Below are 19,769 nucleotides of genomic sequence, written 5' to 3' on the forward strand. Positions count from 1 at the left end.
CAGGTTGGGGCAGTTGCAAATAGTGATCATATTATTATGGAGCTCTTGGCATCTGGTCATAAATACAAACTAGTTTCCAGGCACCCAGATCATGATCACATGACTATAGGGATGCTGTAGTCCAGAACATCCAGAAACAGGTGTAAACCATCATTCATTCAGCACCATTGGAACTTTGAATTATTGCTGAACAAATGGTCACAAGCTGACCACTGCTTGTCTGTTTTCCTATTCTAACTTGGATGTCTTTCCAATTCATGTATAAGACAACCACTGAACTTTAATAAAGTAAAATGAGCTCATGCTTTTGGAGTTTTTTTTAAAAGAACCTAAGAGATGGATTCTCTTACTACAGATTGTAGTTTTGCTGAGAGAAGAAGAACTTTTTTAAAGGACAAAAGCAATTGACAGTGTAATTAAAGTTGACATGGGATTTGTTTAGAAAGAAAAGGAGAACAGGAAGAAATATTATTCTGTCTTGTCAGTGTATTTTAAAAGCTGCTAATGCAGTGAGATTGGCAAATGATATGTAAAACTTAACATTTCTGATAACCCCTCTGGAATTCTCATTCAAACTTCAGTATTTTTCTCATTGTAGATGCAATACTTTTTGAAAGTCACTTACTGAATTTTTTTGATGCATACCAACTCCTTGTTTGCACTTCAGATGAACTGGCCTGGGTTATTTTAGATTATATACTTCACAGTTGACATGTCTGGAAGAATGATTGTTGAATTACTGTTCTGTTTTAATGTGTATGTACAATTCAAGGACCACTGTATGAGGTGGCATATGACAAATGAGTGTCCTGACAAGCTCTGGCAATAGGGTCTCCAGAAGACAGATGATTATGTCTGGTCACCTTGGAGAAGAATCTAACTTCCAGATTAATCTGACAGATTGTTTTTTTTCCCCTCTATTTATTTTACGGTGCTCATTTTTTTAACAGTTGCAAGCATGAATATAGAACAAATATTTTATTTTTTTAGTCATTTCTATTTTTTAGGAATGAACCATAGGATGATGATGATGATGATTATGATGATGATGATGATGATGATGATGATGATGATGATGATGATGATGAAGAAGAAGAAGAAGATGATAATAATAATAATAATAATAATAATAATAATAATAATAATAATAATAATAATATTACATATTACGAAAATACGTTACGACGTCCTAGGCCCCTGGGTGGGGCCCGACTAGTAATCAATGCCAAATCCGGTGAAACAACTGGCCGCTGTGATACAATTCTGTTGATGCAATAATAATAATAATAATAATAATAATATACATTTTAAGAAGGTATTTGGTTGATACCTAGGATGCTGGCAGCAACCCATATCAACTATTAGCAGCAGTCAATGGTATTTGTGATGCATTTTTGAATGTTCAATTGACTGAGTTTCATGTTTAATGAATAATAATAATAATAATAATAATAATAATAATAATAATAATAACAACAACAACAACAACAACAATAGCAACAACCAAATTATTGCCATTGGGGTTAACAACCACATTGAATAATTCCAGATGTTTACATATCTTCAGTTTATGCTGGACCAATTAGCTTGGCAAGAATGAAAATCCATTTATGTCAAATTTAAGCTAGGTCACTAGAGGTTTGAGACATTCAGCTCAGGCAGTGAGAATCTAATATAAATATATGTTTCAAGCTATGGTTTTAAACATCTGGATTGGAATAAGGTTATTGGAATAAAACATAGATCCAATTTATTGCAGGAGTTTAACCAATGTACTGTATCTGAAAATTAATAGATAAGATCGCCTACATAAATCCTATTCTTAAAATCCCTCCATTGAAATTTCCGTTCCCCTCCAATTTATCTGCTCAATGTGTCAGTAATGGAATCCACTCAGTAATGAAAGTTGGGATATTAGTGGATTTGAAATGTATTCTTGAGTCTTGACCTCACTATCATTTTAGTACTCCTGTGTTTAGGATGAATAATTCTGTATAGCTGTACAAACACAGAATGTTTAGCTTGGGAAGAAATCTACATCCACCTAGTCTACTCCAATTCCTGCTCCAATTAGGAACCTCCTAAACTATTCACGGGATTTGAAAATCAGAGGTGGACCTCATTCTTATAAACAGAGCATTCCATTGAGTAACTACTAAATATAATAGTTTTCTAAAATTCAACCCAGGATCCTCGTTCTGTTCTCATTTCAGTCAAGGACAGGCCCATTTCCTCTTCCATATGACAGGCCTTTAAATATTTGCAGACTACTGTCATGTTTCCATTCACTCTTCTTTTTTTGCAAAGTAAATATGTCTAGCTCTTTTAACTAGAGAGCTGAGCTTCCAGATACATTCTTCTGATTCTCCTCTAAACTCATTCCAAATCAAGGAAGTTAGGCTAGGAGAGCTGTTGTTTAATTGTTTGAAAACTAAAAGATTCCAAACTGCTTCATAAGTGTTTTTTTCTTGTATTTATGGCATGGGAAGGTGGTATCTAAACATGAGCTCATCTCTGCATTGAAGAGCTTTAAGTGAAGGTCTGTATATATAAATGGGAATTTGGGGATTGTATGACCCCAAACTAGGGATGAAATCAAGCAGGTTCTCACAGATTCTGGAGAACAGGTAGCGGAAATTTTGAGTAAGTTGGAGAACCGGCAAATGCCACCTCTGACCGGCCCCAGAGTGGGGTGGGAATGGAGATTTTGCAGTTTCCTTCCCTTGCCATGACACCAAGCCACACCCACAGAACCGGCAGTAAAAAAATTTGAATTTCACCACTACCCCAAACTATTTATGAGGAATTTCACGCTATTACTTCTGAGTGTTAGCAGTTCTCACTAAAGCGTGGCTTCCCTGAGGAGGCTTACTCAGACTGAATCTTATTTACAAAATCTTAGTGGGGTTTGTTTGTTATGTAGCATACAAATCTGTTGTTACAAAACTAACGAGTAAGGCTTCCTGTGAGAAATTCACCTCCCTCACTATGTGAGAACTTTGAAACTCCAGTCCAGGCTGGAAGGCTACAGAGAGTTATTCTTACATCAGAAGTTCTGTCTCCATCACGGAGAACCTATGGCATGCATGCCAGAGGTGGCACGCAGAATCCTCTCTGATGGCACGTAAGCCATCACCCTAGTTCAGCTCTGCCATACATGCGCATGCGCCTCCTGCCAGCCTGGTCTTCAGGTCTCTGCTGCGCATGCGGTGGGCATTTGCGCTAGGGGCAGGGTGTGTGCGGGAGGCATTTGTGGAGGACATGTGTGCATGCATGGAGGAGGGGTGCATGCATGGGGGCTGTGTGCATGTGGGGGGTACGTGTCCATGTGGAGGGGGTGCACACTCTGGTGGTGGGTTTCAAAACTTTTTTGAACCTCTTCCGTAGGTGTGGCCTGATTTTTGGGAGTGGCTTGCCGGCCATGTGACTGGGTGGGTGTGGCCAACTTGTAAAATGAGGTGAAACTCACTTAACAACGCTGTTACTTAGCAACCAAAATGTTGGCTCAGGAACTCTGGCACTGAAGCACGCAAGTCTTAAAGCTGTCAAGTTACAAGACCCTTCTACCCCTAACCCCCATCAAAAAAAAAAACCAGGGGTGTTCAAACTTGACAGCTTTAAGACTTATGGACTTCAACTCCCAGAATTCCTCTTCCAGTCATGTTGGCTCAGAAACTCTGGCATTTGAAGCCTGCAAGTCTTAAAGCTGTCAAGTTACAAGACCCTTGCACCCCTAACCCTTTAGAAAAAAATCCCAGGGGTGTTCAAACTTGACAGCTTTAAGGCTTGTGAACTTCAACTCCCAGAATTCCTCCTCTCGCTCTTCATCTTGATGATGTGCGGACAGGTGGGGGGGGAGCTGGAACTGGTTCTAAACGGCACTGTAGATTTGTGGAACCTCTTCTATAGAAGAGGTTAGAACTGACAGGAACCCACCCCTGGCACACACATAGAATTTTGGGGGTTCAGACACGTGCGCTTTGGGCACTTGGTCCGGAAAAGGTTAGCCATCACTTTTCTATCTGATGTTATAGCTTGGGATAGCATAATTTGAAATTAACCTTCTCCTTTTAAAATATATTGATAGTGTTTATAACATATAGAAAAGATACAGTATGATTGAGAAGAAATTAAAGAACAGTAACCTCAGCTAAAAGAAAATCAGAAGCAATTTCAGCTTTGAGACCACTATGAGACAAAAAGAGTTAAAGTCATGGCAATCTGCCCAGTTATTACTTTATGGAGGAATGTATTAAACATGTCTCCATTAGGGAATTGGGCTATAAACTAATACTGCAGAACAGTTATTTTTCAACCTTGCCTTGGATATGCTCCTGGGTCGACAGAATTGAAAGATAATTCACTGTTTTCAAGATAACAACTTGGCTGTGTAGGTAGTCCTCGACTTACAACAGCTCACTTAGTGACCATTCAAAGTTATAACGGCATTGAAAAAAGCAATTTACGACTGTTTTGCCACAGTTATAACCTTTCCAGCATTCCCATCCATGATCATGTGATCAAAATTCAGATGCATGGCAGCTGATTCATATTTATGGTTGTGGCTGTGTCGCAAGATCATGTGACCTTTTGTGGCCTTCTGACAAGCAAAGTAAGTGGAGAAGCTAGACTCACTCAATAACCAGTTAGTAACTCATCCACTGCAGTGGTTCACTTTAACAGAGTTGGGAGGGACCTTATAGTTCATCTAGTCCAACCTTCCGCTCAAGCAGGAGACCCTACAACAGCTATGGCCAACCTTTTGTGGCTCGCGTGCCATAAGTGGGGGGAGAGCAGGGGGGTAATGTGTGGGTGAGCTGCACCCATAATGCAATGTGCAACCCCCAGGTGCGCATGCGCTCACTACAGGTGCTCCCCCCCCCATTTTTTGCATGCTTTTTTTGCCCTCCTCAGGCTCCAGAGGCTTTATAGGAGCCTGGGGAGAGCAAAAACAGCCTGCCTCCCCCCACAGAGACTTGAGGGACCTTTAGGACCTTTAGAAAAGTGACTTCCGGTTTGCTCGGAGGGTCGTTTTGACAACTCCGAAGGTTTGAGGTACCCTCAAGACGCTTCCCTGAAGTCTCTGGAGCAGTCAAAGCGACCCTCCGAGCAAACCGGAAGTCCGTTCCCGAACTTCCGGTTTGCCCATAGGGCCGGTTTTTTGCGCTCCGGAGGCTTCAGAGCCTCGGAGGGGTGGGGGAGGTTCTTTTCGCCCTTCCCAGGCTCCTATAAAGGCTCTGGAGCCTGGGGAGGGCGAAAAATGGCTTTTAAAAAGGGTGAACTCAGCTGGACAGCACGCACATGCATGCTGGCCAGCTGACAGGGCAGCGCCTCGCATGCCCTGACAAATGGCTCTGTGTGCCACCTGTGGTACGCATGCCATAGGTTTGCCATCACTGCCCTACACCATTTCTGACAAATGGCACTCCAATCTCTTCTTGACAACTTAACAACTGAGGCAAGAAATGATATAAAATGAGGCAAAATTCATATAACAAATATCTCAATTAACAACAGAAATTTTGGGCTCAGTTGTGGTCATAAGTCGAGGACTACCTGTACATTGTTATCACTAAAAGATATCTTTCATCAGAATTAAGAGTAATGATAGATAACAGGCCCTTGCATGATAAATTTTTCGGTTGCCCTCCTACACACCCTAAACAACCAAACCTTCTGTTTGAAAAGGAATTAATTCTACTCCCATTCTCAAATTAGCCCGCTCATGTACAAGGCGATTCCTAACTGGGCCTTACAGGGATTCAGACAGACTTTGCAACCGTCCAGCTCAGTGGTGGATTACAAATATTTTTACTACTGGTTCAGGCTTGCTGCTGCGTGCAAGTGCGCACAATACTTCTCCGCATACGCAGAAGCATCTGGGCAGGTGGGTGGGGCCTCCTGCCGCCACTACTATTGGTTCAGCTGAACCGGCAGCAATCCACCATTGATCCAGATTCTGTCCTGTCGCTGTGTATGGCTGCACTTTCTGAGTTTATTTTATTTTATTTTTTTTGCTGCCGCTGCTCCTCCAGGAAAAAAAGCTGCAGAAAGAGTTTCTTTGCTTACTTGCTTCCCTTCCTTTACTCTTCAGCCTGGAATCAAGATAAGGTTTTTAAATGGGATAGATATTGGAGAGCAGAGGTGGGGAGTTTAGTTTTAGCACCTAAAACTAAACTTAGCTCTTTTTTAAAAAAATTGAAGAAATGTGGCCTTCTGGAGAAGGGGGATGGCTCAGTGGCTAAGACGCTGAGCTTGTCAATCAGGAAGTTCGGCAGTTCGAATCCCTAGATAGGTCTCATGCATAAGCAGGGGGTTGCGCCTAGATGACCTCCAAGGTACCTTCCAACTTTGTTACTGTTAAAGCAAGAGAAGAGTTTTGAGAAGTTCATCCCGAAGCTGCTGCCTCAGCACGCAGGATCTGGTTTCCTAAAGGCTAGCAAGAGACAGGAGAGGTTAGCAATCTCCTGAAGACCAGCTGATCAGCAACCAACTGATCAGAGCAGAAAGTGCTGACAGGCTACAGAACCAGTCCTTATTTTGCCCCAGAAAGTCAGGGGTATCTTGGCAGGCGGAAGGTCAGTGACAGAACCAGTAAAGTCAGGCACTCCCAGCATTTTCCTTTCTCCACTGTTTCTTGTTGGCGAAACAATCAGCCGTGTCACGAGTGGAACATGGGATATCTCTGGGGATGGGGGAGGCCTGGGAAGACCCAAGGCAGGTGGGATCATGCCTGCATTATGCCTCCCAGGATCTCCCCCAATCCTGCATAATCCCTGCTCCACTTAGTGACCAACACATTTGATTAACAAATGTTCTGGTGAGAGCAAGGATTGCTGGTTGAGGCAGTTTTTTTTTAACATTTTCCCCGACTTGAGATTCTAATGGGCAGGCTCCATTATGGTCGTAACTCAAGGACTATCTGCATTAACTAGCATATTTTTTTATTTTAAAAATTTCAGATATCCTAAAGAGCTTCCATCTTGGGGGGGGGGGGCATTGTGAAAATTCTTTTTTCTAACAATAATGAGGTGTCTGAAATCAGGAAAGAGTAAGAGTGGGTGTAGGTTTATTAATAGCAGGGGTGGGCAATTAATTTCCACAGGGGCCAGATGAGAAACTGGGACAGTTGTGGAAGACCACTGCTGCCATACCCCTACCCCCATTGCAACCACATCCTCTGTGTGCCACCCTACCCCTGGCAATGTCTCCCTGCTCCCCACCACCACCCTGCCCTCTTCTCCATTGCCGAAATTCTGTCCCCCTGTCATCACCTCCCTTAACATTGCTCCACTGCTGATGCCCGCCCCAGATTGGACACAGGCAGCCAAAGTCTTATTTATAGGATTCCTTCATTTCAATGAATTGCCTTCTGATGTACATGCATTGTAATGCTTGGAAAAGCCCACATTTCCAGTCATCTTGCATGTATGTACTATATATGCACCAATTATAGCTCTTTTATTGTTATGTTTGCTTTTCCCTGAGATAACCGTGTGTAGATAAAAACTAGCAAGATCTATTGTATGACTCTTATTTAAAGCTTAGGGTATTTTAGCATTTGTTTTTAAATCTTTCAATTTGGGAATATTTATGTACAGGTTCCCATCCCATGTGCAATAATAATGATGATACTTTTCCCCTCCTAATAATTGTATCTCACAACAATAGTATCTTTGATTTATCAGGAGCATTATTTTCATTTAAGAGAGTTCCCAGGAGAGAACTTGACTGCAAAGTGAATAGCTGAAAGTGTGTACTATAGACATTTCAGTGATAGTTGAAACAGTACATCAAGTGACTCATATATTTGAATTATGACTGCTAAGCCAAATAGTTTGTTGCATTGTTAACCTGTACACATTGGCATTAGAGCAGAGTGCAATACCATTGAGGTAAGTGTTCCGTGAAAAGTAGTAAATGTAAACAGATTAAAGGCACATCAGGGGTAGGTGATGGTGGGCAAATATGGGAGTTATGACCTACTCATAGTTGTAGAAGAGATATGTAATGATTGTAACAACACATTATGACTGTGCCTTAGAAGTCTAACGGTCATGAAAGCAGTTTGCTGCTATGGCTGAGTTGCTGGGCACACATCCAAGGTCCTATAGCCGAGAACTTCTCTAATTCTGCACCACAAACATTTTAAAAGTAATTATAAAAATAATAGTCAGCAGAGTTACTGTCCAGCTGTCACTTGAACCCCCCAAGAGGCCCTTTGGAGAAATAAAGATGTGCAACTGCTGCTTTGTTCCCGCAACATATCTATGTTTTTAAAAGAAAAAGTGATCAAAATTTCTTTAAATAAAACTGGAAGGAGAATAAAGAGGAGAGGGAAAGAAGGAAGACGAAAGGCTTTGAAGAGAGGGGAAAGAGGGATGGGGAGAGAAAGAGCTCTTGGGGGAAAGTCAATAAGACAATAATGGGGAAAAGGAATACTCAAGAATAGGTGTGACTCCCCAAAAGCATTTTCTGTGGGGCCTGTTGAACCCTAGTATTAAATGAAAGCAAAGGGTAATTCGCTCAGAGTTTTTTTTGAGTTTGCCACTCTTACTACTGGCTTGTGTTTGTGTGTGTGTGTGTGTGTGTGTGTGTGTGTGTGTGTGTATGTGTGTGTGTTTTCATGTTTGAACTTTGCTGATTTGAGAATATAGGAGTCCAACAATTTAATTTGAACTCTTGTATAACTTTTATTAGCACACGTGCTGAGTGTACAAGGCACTTGCATTTGCAACAGCAGGCATTTTGTTAAAAGTGTCACCTAACATAGTGGTTCATGGGAAAGACCTTGGGAGATGGAGGAAAAAGATGCTGCCAAGGGAAATGTCGGATAAGAGAGAGCATAGCCTGCAGCTGCCTAATGAGCAGAGAAAGAGAATTGGAAGGGACCCTCCCTTAACTTCTTAAGCTGTAAAAGAACTGGGAAGCTTGCAAGATTCTATTAAGGTAGCCTTATAATAAACTTGTATTAGTTGATCTGATTATGTTTCCTATCTGGTATGCCTGGAAAGAGTGGCACTTAGGCTGTACAGATCATAAATGTATGTTTCTTAATTTAGAACCTAGGCTTGTTTTACATTAACTGGATGTTCCAGTTGATTACTTGTGGACATTATTAATTTTGCTGCCTTTTTGATTGCAGCATTAATGAAAGAATCGTCAGCTCACAGCAGCATAAAATATATGGACTGGAATCACTTGAATGCATGACAGTTGAGCCTTGAAATGACTGACTCTAGAAATGATGATGAAGATGCTGAATATATGATGTTGCTGAAGAATAGTAGTAGTCAGTTAATAGTAATACTAGGTATAAATGAAGAAATGTGTAATGTCCAGGGCAAATGATTGGTTCAGGGTTCTTGCATTCTTTGCAGGCTTTATATACAAATCTTCTGTCCAGTAAACAATTTTGAAGCAATGTTTTACCTTTCAATTCAGCAGTCTTTTGGTTATTTATTTAGGTGAGCCTGAACAATTTTTTTCCTGAATCTCATTGCCAATATATTTCAGAAGATTTTTTTTTCACGCGAAGTCTAAAGGGGGGCTTTAACTCTGTTACCTCATTTTGAAGCCTTTTCAATTTTTTAAAATAGTCATGTCTCCAAACTAAAGAAACAGTAATGAACTGAAAATACTTTTTGATTTTGCTACTCTTCCCTCTCTCTCTCTCTCTCTCTCTCTCTCTCTCTCTCTCTCTCTCTGTTTCATAGCAATAGCTGTATTGGATTATGAAGGGATTTTGCCAACTCGGTGAATGTGTCAGGCTCCTTGGCTCAAACTCAGCAAAAGCTACTGACATGCTCAGCACAACACAGCTCAACAAGAATCTTTATTGCACACTAGGCTGATGCCACTTGAAGCAGTTAGTTGCCCCCAGTCCACATGAGACCACAGTCCCCTTTATACCTACTGCAGTTTAAATCCAGCGTTTGCTTTTCCCACCTTTCCAACAGCTTAACGGATACCTTGCTTTGCGTTTCTCAGGTCTGATGCTGATTGTTGACTTAATCAGCATTCCTGCTCTAGGAAATTTTGGCACTCAGCGTAATTCCCACAGTATGGCTGGAAATCATCCCTCTGTCTGGCAAGTGGATCAGCACCTAAAAGTAAGTAGAGCTGCGAAGCGCTGGGAACGCGATTGGAATCAGAACTGTTTTTATCTTTTGCTTTGCGCATGAGGCTTTTTGCTAGCATATAAAGGATACAGAGGTACAATAGTATTCCTAATTTGGGAAATAACAATTGTCAGTGATTTTTGCCAACTGTTGAATGTGACAGAAGCTAAATCAGCCAATGAAAGCGAGGCAGAGATAAAGTAGCAGCCAAATAATAGGAGATATGGAACGTACGAAATAACCTTTCAGCCAAATATTAGAGAAGCCGCTGTTAAATGCTTCAGTTACCATCATTCACCAGTTGGTTTACGAAACAAGAATAAAGCTTGTGATGATACACATGTGAAATATTCTGGATATATGTACAGTATGTGTGAAAAAGAGGAGACTGTGATTTAAGTTTTTATGCCTGTTTCTTTTGCTTGCTGAGATAATTGGAGCAATCCTAAAGTGCTCCATGAAAACAATGGAATAACAAGACTACCCTTTTGGAAATATTGTGAGAGGAAGTCTGGAATGATTTTTAATACTGCAGTAAGGGGTAACAAAGCTAACAGATATTCAAATATCTGTCCCAGTTAAAACATGTCATCAAGGTCACTAATTGGGATATGTAAAATGTTCTGACTGGCAGATATTTACATAGATCTTCCAACCTAGTTCAGTTTCAGGACAGGCCAATCTAGTACTAGTAATTTCAGAAGTTGCCTAATATAATTTGAGGTTGGGATTCAGATGGAAATTTCATTAACTGGAGATCTATTCTCTTACAATTTAGGAAAAAAATGCAAGCACGAACAATATGATCAGGTGTGTGTGTGTGTGTGTGTGTGTATAAATAAACTAGTATAGATATATATTTAGAAGAATAGAACATCATATGTAGGGAAACAAGAGATTTGCAAGAGGATCCAACTCCCCAATGACAAAACCAATGCAGGAATTTCTCTTTTAAATTCCAGGGTTTGCAACAAATTCTTATAACAACATTTGTAGCAACAACAGTTGTTCCAAACAGAGACACTATAGAAAACATGTATTCCAGATGTCATATAGGAAGGTTGAGATATGTTTCTGCAAAGGAAATGGGGTCTCTGTGCAAAAAGCACATGGAAGAAAGGATAAAATTAATAATATTTCATTAAAGGTACAGTGTCTTTGCTATCACTTTTAAGATTCTGTAGCTGGAATGAATTATAGTGTAAACTGTAAGGTAAAAAGAAAGTTAAAAATTTATAGAGATTATTAATTACACTATTGTAAGCATCATTCACAGCACTCCACTGGTTTTTGATGATAACAGAAATACCCTGGTATTGATAAGATAACATACGATCTCTCCCCACCCAAATTTATGCATATATTCAATCTTTTTCCACATGTCATCGATGTTTTGGCCAGAGTATTATTCTATTTGCTACCATTTAAAACATTTATCCTTAGTGAATTTTCTTTCCTTTTTTCTGTAAGTATTAATTATGGGAAAGCCAGGAGATTTGAAACCAATCCAATATTAGCACAATATACAAGGACATCTAGAGAATATTATGCTTTTATTGGATTGGTTCCAAACAAAAACACATGAAAGAAGCAGATGAATTTTGTTCGCATCTGATTCCTATTATTACATTACCACTCTCTGGAACAAGTAGCTTGAAATGGACCTTGGCCATTATGTGCAAAGAAGTCATTTTATAATGCAGAGTAAAGTAGAGCCAGTTTGATTTTGTTATTAATACTAGGCTATAAACCAGGAGACTGGGAGTTCTAGCCTTGCCTTAGACATGAAAGTGTTGGGTGACTTTGGGTTGTCACTCTTTCATAGCCCAACCCACCTCACAGGATAGTTGTTGTGGGGAAAAGAGGAGGAGGAGGAGGAAGGAGCGTTAGATATGTTTGCCACCTTGACTTATTTGTAAAAATAATAAAGGGATAAAAATCTAAAATACCATCTGCTAATACATGGCCTGAAGAAATAACTCCAGCACCATATCATAATCGTAGCATGTTTATTACATTCTTGTTGGAACCTATTTTGAATTAGGTGATGAGAAGGAATTTTACTTTGTTACATTGATCAGTCCAAATCAATGGAGCCAAGTCAGGTTATGCTGTTTCTTTCATCTAAGTTATAAGTTTCAATTTCATTGACACCATATTTACATACTTACCCATAATACGATTTCCTTTCAATATAACATGAGTCAACATATATCTCCATATATTTTAATCCTTGGACCTTTGTTTCCTTGCTCCTACCATGTCCAAATGCTCCCTGACATAATGCCTCCTATTTTTTTCCAGTCAGAAGAAGCATACCTATCACATTTATGCTTCGTTCAACAAATATTTAGCCCTTATAGAGGCATGGTTTCTTTTGACCGTAATTCTCCAGTGTTTCTTGCTATAAAGACTTCAAGGCATATGTGCAATTTTGATCCATATTCAAATGTTAAACTTACATATTGAAATATTCAGAATATAAAAATAGTAGATGTATCTCCTCCTCCTCCTCTTCCTCCATTTTTTCATTTTTATTAAAAAAATGTATTCATGTTTAAAGTACTGAAAAAAAACATTACCATGAGAAAAAAAATCATGATTTTTAAACTTTAGTTTGTCCAAAGGTTACACATGACTCAATTCTTTATCTAGTTGCAGCTTTAGCACTTCAAGAAATAATAGCCATTATTAAATCTGTGAAAACAAGAAAAGTTCCAATGTTAGGAGCTATCATATTGAATGATATAAAACATTTTTCTTTTGTTGTTGAAGGTTTATGATGATTCTTTCTTGAATAAAAGGTTGCCACCTTTCTTTAATGTAGCTTATATAACTGTGATTTGGAAGGTTAGTAAAGATTCTGCAGATTGGGGAAGTTAACCAATTTCCTTGTTAAATATTATTGCCAAATTTTTGACAGCAATCCTTGGAGATAGACAGTAGACAATATTACCTTTCATTGGCCATATGGTGCAATTTGATTTTATAAAAGGCTGACATTCCTCAAATCCTACTACATTACTGATTTATATTTTAGGAACAATTGAAAAAAATGCAATCAGCAATAGTCTTCCTGAATTTGGTAAAGGTCTTTTTTTACAGTGCAGTTGATATTTTGAGAACAAGTTTTGCCCAACTGCAATTTTCCCTTTTTAATTAATTGGATTAAAATTCTACTCTTTGGGACAATTTTATTAAAATAGAATTTTTTCTTAAGTTACCAAGATATCTCATGGAACTTATCAAGAATGTCTGTTCTTATGTTTAATTTTATCCTGGTATCATTAAGGCAATCAAAGGGCATTTCTGACATAAAAACAGCTAGAGTTGAACCCAATTTTTCGTATTGCATGATATATTATATCTCAGAAATAATTATGAATATTTTAGTACTATTTTTATGGCAGGGACAACTCCCTAGATATTATTAATTTACATTATGATAATAGGACTTCTTAATTTCACTAACTTCCAGTTTTATCATGGGGCATGTACTTTTTAATTTCTGCATGAAAATATAAATGACCAAATTCCAAAACTACTAAGAAGACAGTGATGGGTTTCAATTTATTTTACTACCAGTTCGCTCATGCACACATGCACGCTCGCATGTGCTGAAGCATCTGGGTGTGTGGGCGGAGCCTCCTGCCGCTGTCACTATAGGTTCGCCCAATCTGGGGCGAAGCAGCAGAAACCTACCTCTGCACTAAGAGTATATATTGAAACTTAATACATGACTATTGATATAATGGCAGAGCTTTGGTTCCATTTTTAATGAAAACCCTATATTTCTGAGGTAGTCCCTGCTGTATGGAATATCTTCCCTTTGGAGATTAGAATAGCCCCAACCCTGGCCATATTTCTGAGTCTAGGTTGCTGGTTGTACTATTAACTGGTCAAGCATCTCAGCTACTATGTATATTTATTTATTTTAGATGTTTTTATTACTTTCTATTGTTTGTTTATTCTTTTAAAATGTTCCAGCATTTTACTGTAATATATATTTTTTGAATTCTTACAGTCATTGATTCAGATGGGCATCTATAGTGAATGAATGAATGAATGAATGAATGAATGAATGAATGAATGAATGAACAAACAAATGAATGAATGAACAAATGAAAAGGTTCACCATCACTGACATATATTATGCCTTTGTATTTATTAGCAAAAAGAAAGAGTTGGGTAACAACTGTATTTAAATTTTTAAGTAAAAAGTGAACATTTTTAGTTTCCCTTCAGAGTTTCTACCAATGCAACTGATCGATGGCTATTTTTACTTCTTCTTCTTTTTGCTTAAATGTTACATTGCATTTTAGCAATGCATATTATACAGGTAATACTTGACTTATGATCATAACTGAGCCCAAAGTTTCTGTGGCAAAATGAGACTTTAGTGAGTTTTGCCCCATTTTATGACCTTTCTTGCCCAATTGTTAGGTGAATCACTGCAGTTATTAAGTTAGTAACATGGTTGTTAAGTGAATCTGGCTTCCCCATTGACTTTGCTTGTCAGAAGTTTACAAAAGATGATCACATGACCCCAGGACATGGCAACCATCATAAATATGAATCAGTTGCCAAGCATTTGAATTTTGATCACATGACTATTGGGATGCTGCAGTGGTCATAAGTGTGAAAAATGATCATGTCATTTTTTCAGTGATAATCCAATTAAAAAGAGAAAATGTATGCAATTTTTTTTCTAATACCGCCCTATATTTATTTAGTAGTTTATTTTCACATTGATGTGTGTATTTTGTCAATAATGTTAAACGATTTCTATTCTACTAGCAGTGAGAACAATAGTATTTTAAGGTTAGTATTGTGGTTGAAATTATTTTCCTCCCCCCGCAACCCAACCCAACCTCAGGTCAAAATTGTGGTAGATGTAATACTCAAATTTAGAGATGTTCCTAGCATCTTTTATAATTAAACTCCCTAAATTTACTATTGGTTGAGGTACCATGTAACTTGATAAATAAAATGAAATCTATAAATGAACATTATTAATTGGTTGAAGGAAACAAATATGAACCTCACCAATATAATTAATTGGCTCTCAATACAATTACAACCCTTATTAATAATGAAAATGCCATGTTATAAATTGACAGTCACCTTGGAACAGAAGTTGCACATCATAACACATCTTTTCAGATAAGATTAACTTTGTAGGTTCTAGATTTAAAGTGTATCAAATATTCATTATTGTTTATATTTTCTTGAAAAATATAACTTCTTCACATAACTTTTTTTCCCCTTTTGGAAGCCATTAAACTCGCCAGCCCTCTGCAATGCTGCTTTATTCCACAGCCCCTGCTAGAGAATCCATTTTAAAATACTAGCAGAATATATATATATTATCAAGTAGTAGTATCAGTCCATTTATTTAAAATGGGGGCACACAAGTTAATGTACTCCTGTCACTGTAAAACTATGGTAGTTGTTAATGTCATTATTAGACTCAGTTCTGATATGAGCAGCTGTCCTAAAGCTCTTTTGATAAGCTTTCATTAAATTTCTCCTCCTAATAGAACTATACTATTTCAGAATTATTATTTTGACTTGTGACCATCTATAATGACAGGAGTTATAAAAATATAACTACTTTTAAGCTGTTCCTCAGATGGCTTTTAATGATTCCTAAACTGATTTTTCCTCTCTGTTCACTGTATCAAGCAAGTCGTTCCAGTCATTAGTCAAACTGTAACTTCATAACCACATATGGATATGGGGGAGAAAGGCCCATTTAATTCATGGGACTATTTGAGTAGACGTGGACAGAATTGAGATGTAAAGCATCTGCTAGCCATGCCAATTCAGGAATTGTATAGTATGACTAACAGACTGAAAAACTTTATTAGCTATATCTTGTGCGATGACATATGAAAAAGAAGTTATTGCTAAAGAATGGACAGCTTTACAAATGAATTGAAAAGTGTGTTGGGTAAATATTAGTTTCTTCCTCTTTCTCCTTTCTTTGTTTCTTGTCACAAAAATTGGTCGTGTGATTAGCCTTTTGGTTTTGCAGTATGTAGCATAAAGCATTTATAGTGTACTTTTGCTTCAATTCTGAAGTTTTGAAGGTTAGTAGAACCAATGCCATGGCCATGTAATATGGAGGAATTCATTGGAGAAAGTAATTATGTTAGGAAGGGTTAGCAGAAAAAGGACATCAGGCTGTCAGAGAACACAGTGGCTGATCTCCATCAAAACTGACACCAGCCAGAGTATAAAACTATTGAAACAAGTAGTGCAGGATTGAAAGAGGTGAAGAACTCTGGCCCATAGAATTCACCGACAATCAAACATGGCTGAATGGATAACATCATCATCAGAACCAATGCCAAAGTTTTTCTTCCTCGCTTAGGTTCTTTTGAAATGGGCTGAATGAGATTTGTCATTCACACAAAGGGCAAATGATGTCTGAAGAATAATTACAGATTGGTTTTGGTCTATCACTTGGAACAAACAATAATAAAATAATTCCCCACAGTTCACTTTGCCTGATTAAAAATCAAGGACTAAAGATGCTAATCTTGAATTACAAAAGGCCAGAAAGTGTGCAAACATTTTTAAATGTGTCAAAAAGCATAGATTTTTAAAAATAAAAGTAGTCTATGGTATGATCATTTGCGTATATAGCAGTGATGGCGAACCTATGGCACGCGCGCCACAGGTGGCACGCGGAGCCATTTGTCAGGGCACGCGAGGTCACTTCCGGTTTGCTCAGAGGGTCGTTTTGAGCTCTCCAAAGGCATCAGGGAAGCCTCCGGACAGTCCCTGAAGCCTTCAGAACGCTTAAAACGACCCTCCGAGCAAACCAGAAGTGACTTATAAAGCCTCTGGAGCCTGGGGAGAGCGAAAAAAGTATGTAAAAATGGGGGGGGGGGTTCGTGCCTGTAGTGCACGCATGCGCACTGGGGGTCGCGCATTGCATTATGGGTGTGGCACACCCGCACATGACCCCCCTGCGCTCCCCCCACTTATGGCACGAGAGCCAAAAAAGGTTCGCCATTGCTGGTATATAGCATTCTAGTTTAGCGGTCCCCAACCTTTGCAGCTTGGCATCCTGGCTGGGGAGGGGAGAGGGGAACTGGGTTGCCCAACCAGTGGAATACATGGGGGTTGGGGACTCTTGTTCTAATTGATCAATTAAAAAAGGTAAAGATCATTTTGTTTTGTTATGATCTTCTCTTTGGATGTTTTTATAGTTTCCTAAGCTAGTTTTCAGCTGCAGACTTTCTTTGGTGGTTTTCCATCCAAGAATCATACTTGCAAGTATAGTTGCATTTTATTTTGCCTTCTCGCTTACATTCCTGTGAAACTAAGTCTCTGTCTAAATTGTTTCCACCTCCCTTCAGATTATTTTGAGTTTGAGTTGTGCTGTTCACTTCATCTCTGACCAATGTGGATGCACAATTGTGTGTGAGAGGTCATCTTGAACTCACAATTCCAGCTTGAAGAACAGGTAGTGGCTGTGGCCTAGAGACGTTTGCACAGATCCATTTAGTATGCTAGTGGTGCCTGTTTCCGAATTGGAATGATGTAGTCAGCTCAACAATGAACTAATCCACTGCATTGTGTATGAAGACCATTGAGTAGTTATAGGTGATCAGATATGCAGCAGTGTGAGTGATAATGGAAATAACTTGATGTGCTCATGTGACAATACTGCTCTACAAGCTGCATGGTTGATCACTGGCTTCCTAGTCCAATTAAAGATGCTGGTTACCACCTATATGGTTTTCATGGCATAGGGCCAGTTTATTTGATGGATTGCCTATTTCTAATAGTTTCCATTTAGCAAGTGAAATTTGGCAGTACACTTCAAGTTTCCTTAAATAAACAATTCCTAATGAGATCTTGATTGTATGCCTTCCTGGTACTTGCCCTCTAGAACAGCTTTTCTTCAGAGATCTGCATAGTTCCTAGGCTGTCAGTCCTTTGAGGTAGTCCAAATAAGAAGCACAACCCGAATACTAACACTATTGTAGGGATACAATAACAGACTTTTGCAAATCTAAAAGCACTTCTTTATTTTTAATTTTCCAGAAAAATAGGTAGGATCCCTTCTGAAATGCTTCCTCATGCATTTTTCTTCTTGGGGTGAAATACCTTTTACATTACAATTGACTAGTCTGCAGCTGTTCCTCCTGTCTCCCAAGGTCATTCACATACAACCTTGAAAGTGAAATTAGCAGTGACTTTTGTCTGAGAAAAAGCAGTGGCCATTGTCTCAGAAGTAAGAACTCTTAGTAACTGTTCTTTTCAGTATTGTTGAAAGAAGAGAAGGGAGTCTGTGGATTGCAATCAGTAAATAATTCACAAAGAACAGACGTGAGGGAAACCACCCACCCAGAATAAAGCCATGGCAGACCACTTCTGTACTGATGAAAAAAATGAAGTAGACATAGCCGTAATGTTTTAAAGAATGTGAATAACAGAATATGAGATCCTCACCCCAGTTAGAAATTATTCTTTAAATTATTGTGGAAAAGCATCAGACTTTCAAACTAGATCTGGAGATAATGACATAGCTAGATCAAAGCTACTAGGAAGTTTGGTCACAACAGGCAGTATTGAAAGAACAATATATTATTGAAATATAAAATGTGATGAATTTGAAATTATCAAAGCAAAGTTAACAGGGAGGTCTTAAGAATAAGCGAATTTAGACAGACTTGAATACATTATTCTAACTCAGAGGATTAGATGATAAGCTATTCAGCAGTCCATGTGAAATATCAAAATGGAATATAGAATTACTAATGGGAGGATTGTAAGAGAAAAGTTGGAGAAATGGAAGAACCTATAATTAGAAGATATGGTTTATGTAAATCCAATACTACAGGAGATATGTTAATTGTGTTTTTCTAAAACATTTCTTTCTTTATTGCTAATATGTTGTACAAGCAATGTAAATAGAGATACTAGACATAAATGTTCACAAATGAATGACATAGATTCAAAAAGACCACATTATAGAAAACCAGAAAAAAGAGGAATGCAATTAAGCTAATTTCCAGGTGCAGAATGCCGAATAGATGATGAAATAAGCTGCTGTACTGGAAAATTAAAGGCAAAGATATGCCAATAAAATAAGACCATATTAACATACAGTCAGATGATAACATCAATCTAAGAAAAGATTTAGCAGAGGTAATTATGTAAAATAAATCAGAGAAACTATGAGAGAAATTAAACAATATTATGAAAACTGAAGCAGAAAAAAAAATGCCCAGATTTCAGATAGGGAAAATTCCAAATGGCTTTTTGAATAATCATTATCATTATAGTCACAGAAATATAGAACTTGAAAATCTTAGGCCACATGAAGAAAATACAGTAAGTGAACACAGATTTCTAGTCTCAAGTAAGACACATGAAAAATAGTTCAATGAAGAAAGTCAATAAGGGAATATAACAAATAAAGGAAAAGAAAAAAATCTTTTCAAGAAAGAGTGTATAGCTAAGATAAAAATTTTCAACAGTAATCACAGGATTGATTTGATAAAGGCCTAGGGTAAAGGAATATTTGAGGACAATGAAACATTTTGTAAATAGATTAAAGAATGACAAAAACTTTTGTATAGAGATAATACATTGGGGGACCAATTTCATTAGATGGTGATGTATGAG

The 19,769-nt window shown here is 38.2% G+C and overlaps 1 protein-coding gene across 1 annotated transcript in view; it reads left to right on the forward strand.

Annotated features, from left to right (window-relative positions):
- Positions 1-19,769, forward strand: part of SGCD (sarcoglycan delta) — a 439,725-nt gene that overhangs the window by 113,476 nt on the left and 306,480 nt on the right. Inside the window, exon 2 of the mRNA XM_081934767.1 lies at positions 9,991-10,112. Within this exon, the coding sequence (XP_081790893.1) occupies positions 9,996-10,112 (117 nt within the window). The 5' untranslated portion in view covers positions 9,991-9,995. The remainder of the gene's footprint in view (positions 1-9,990; positions 10,113-19,769) is intronic.

This window comes from Natrix helvetica, assembly GCF_964273705.1.
Source record: "Natrix helvetica genome assembly, chromosome: 1".
NCBI lineage: Eukaryota > Metazoa > Chordata > Lepidosauria > Squamata > Natricidae > Natrix > Natrix helvetica.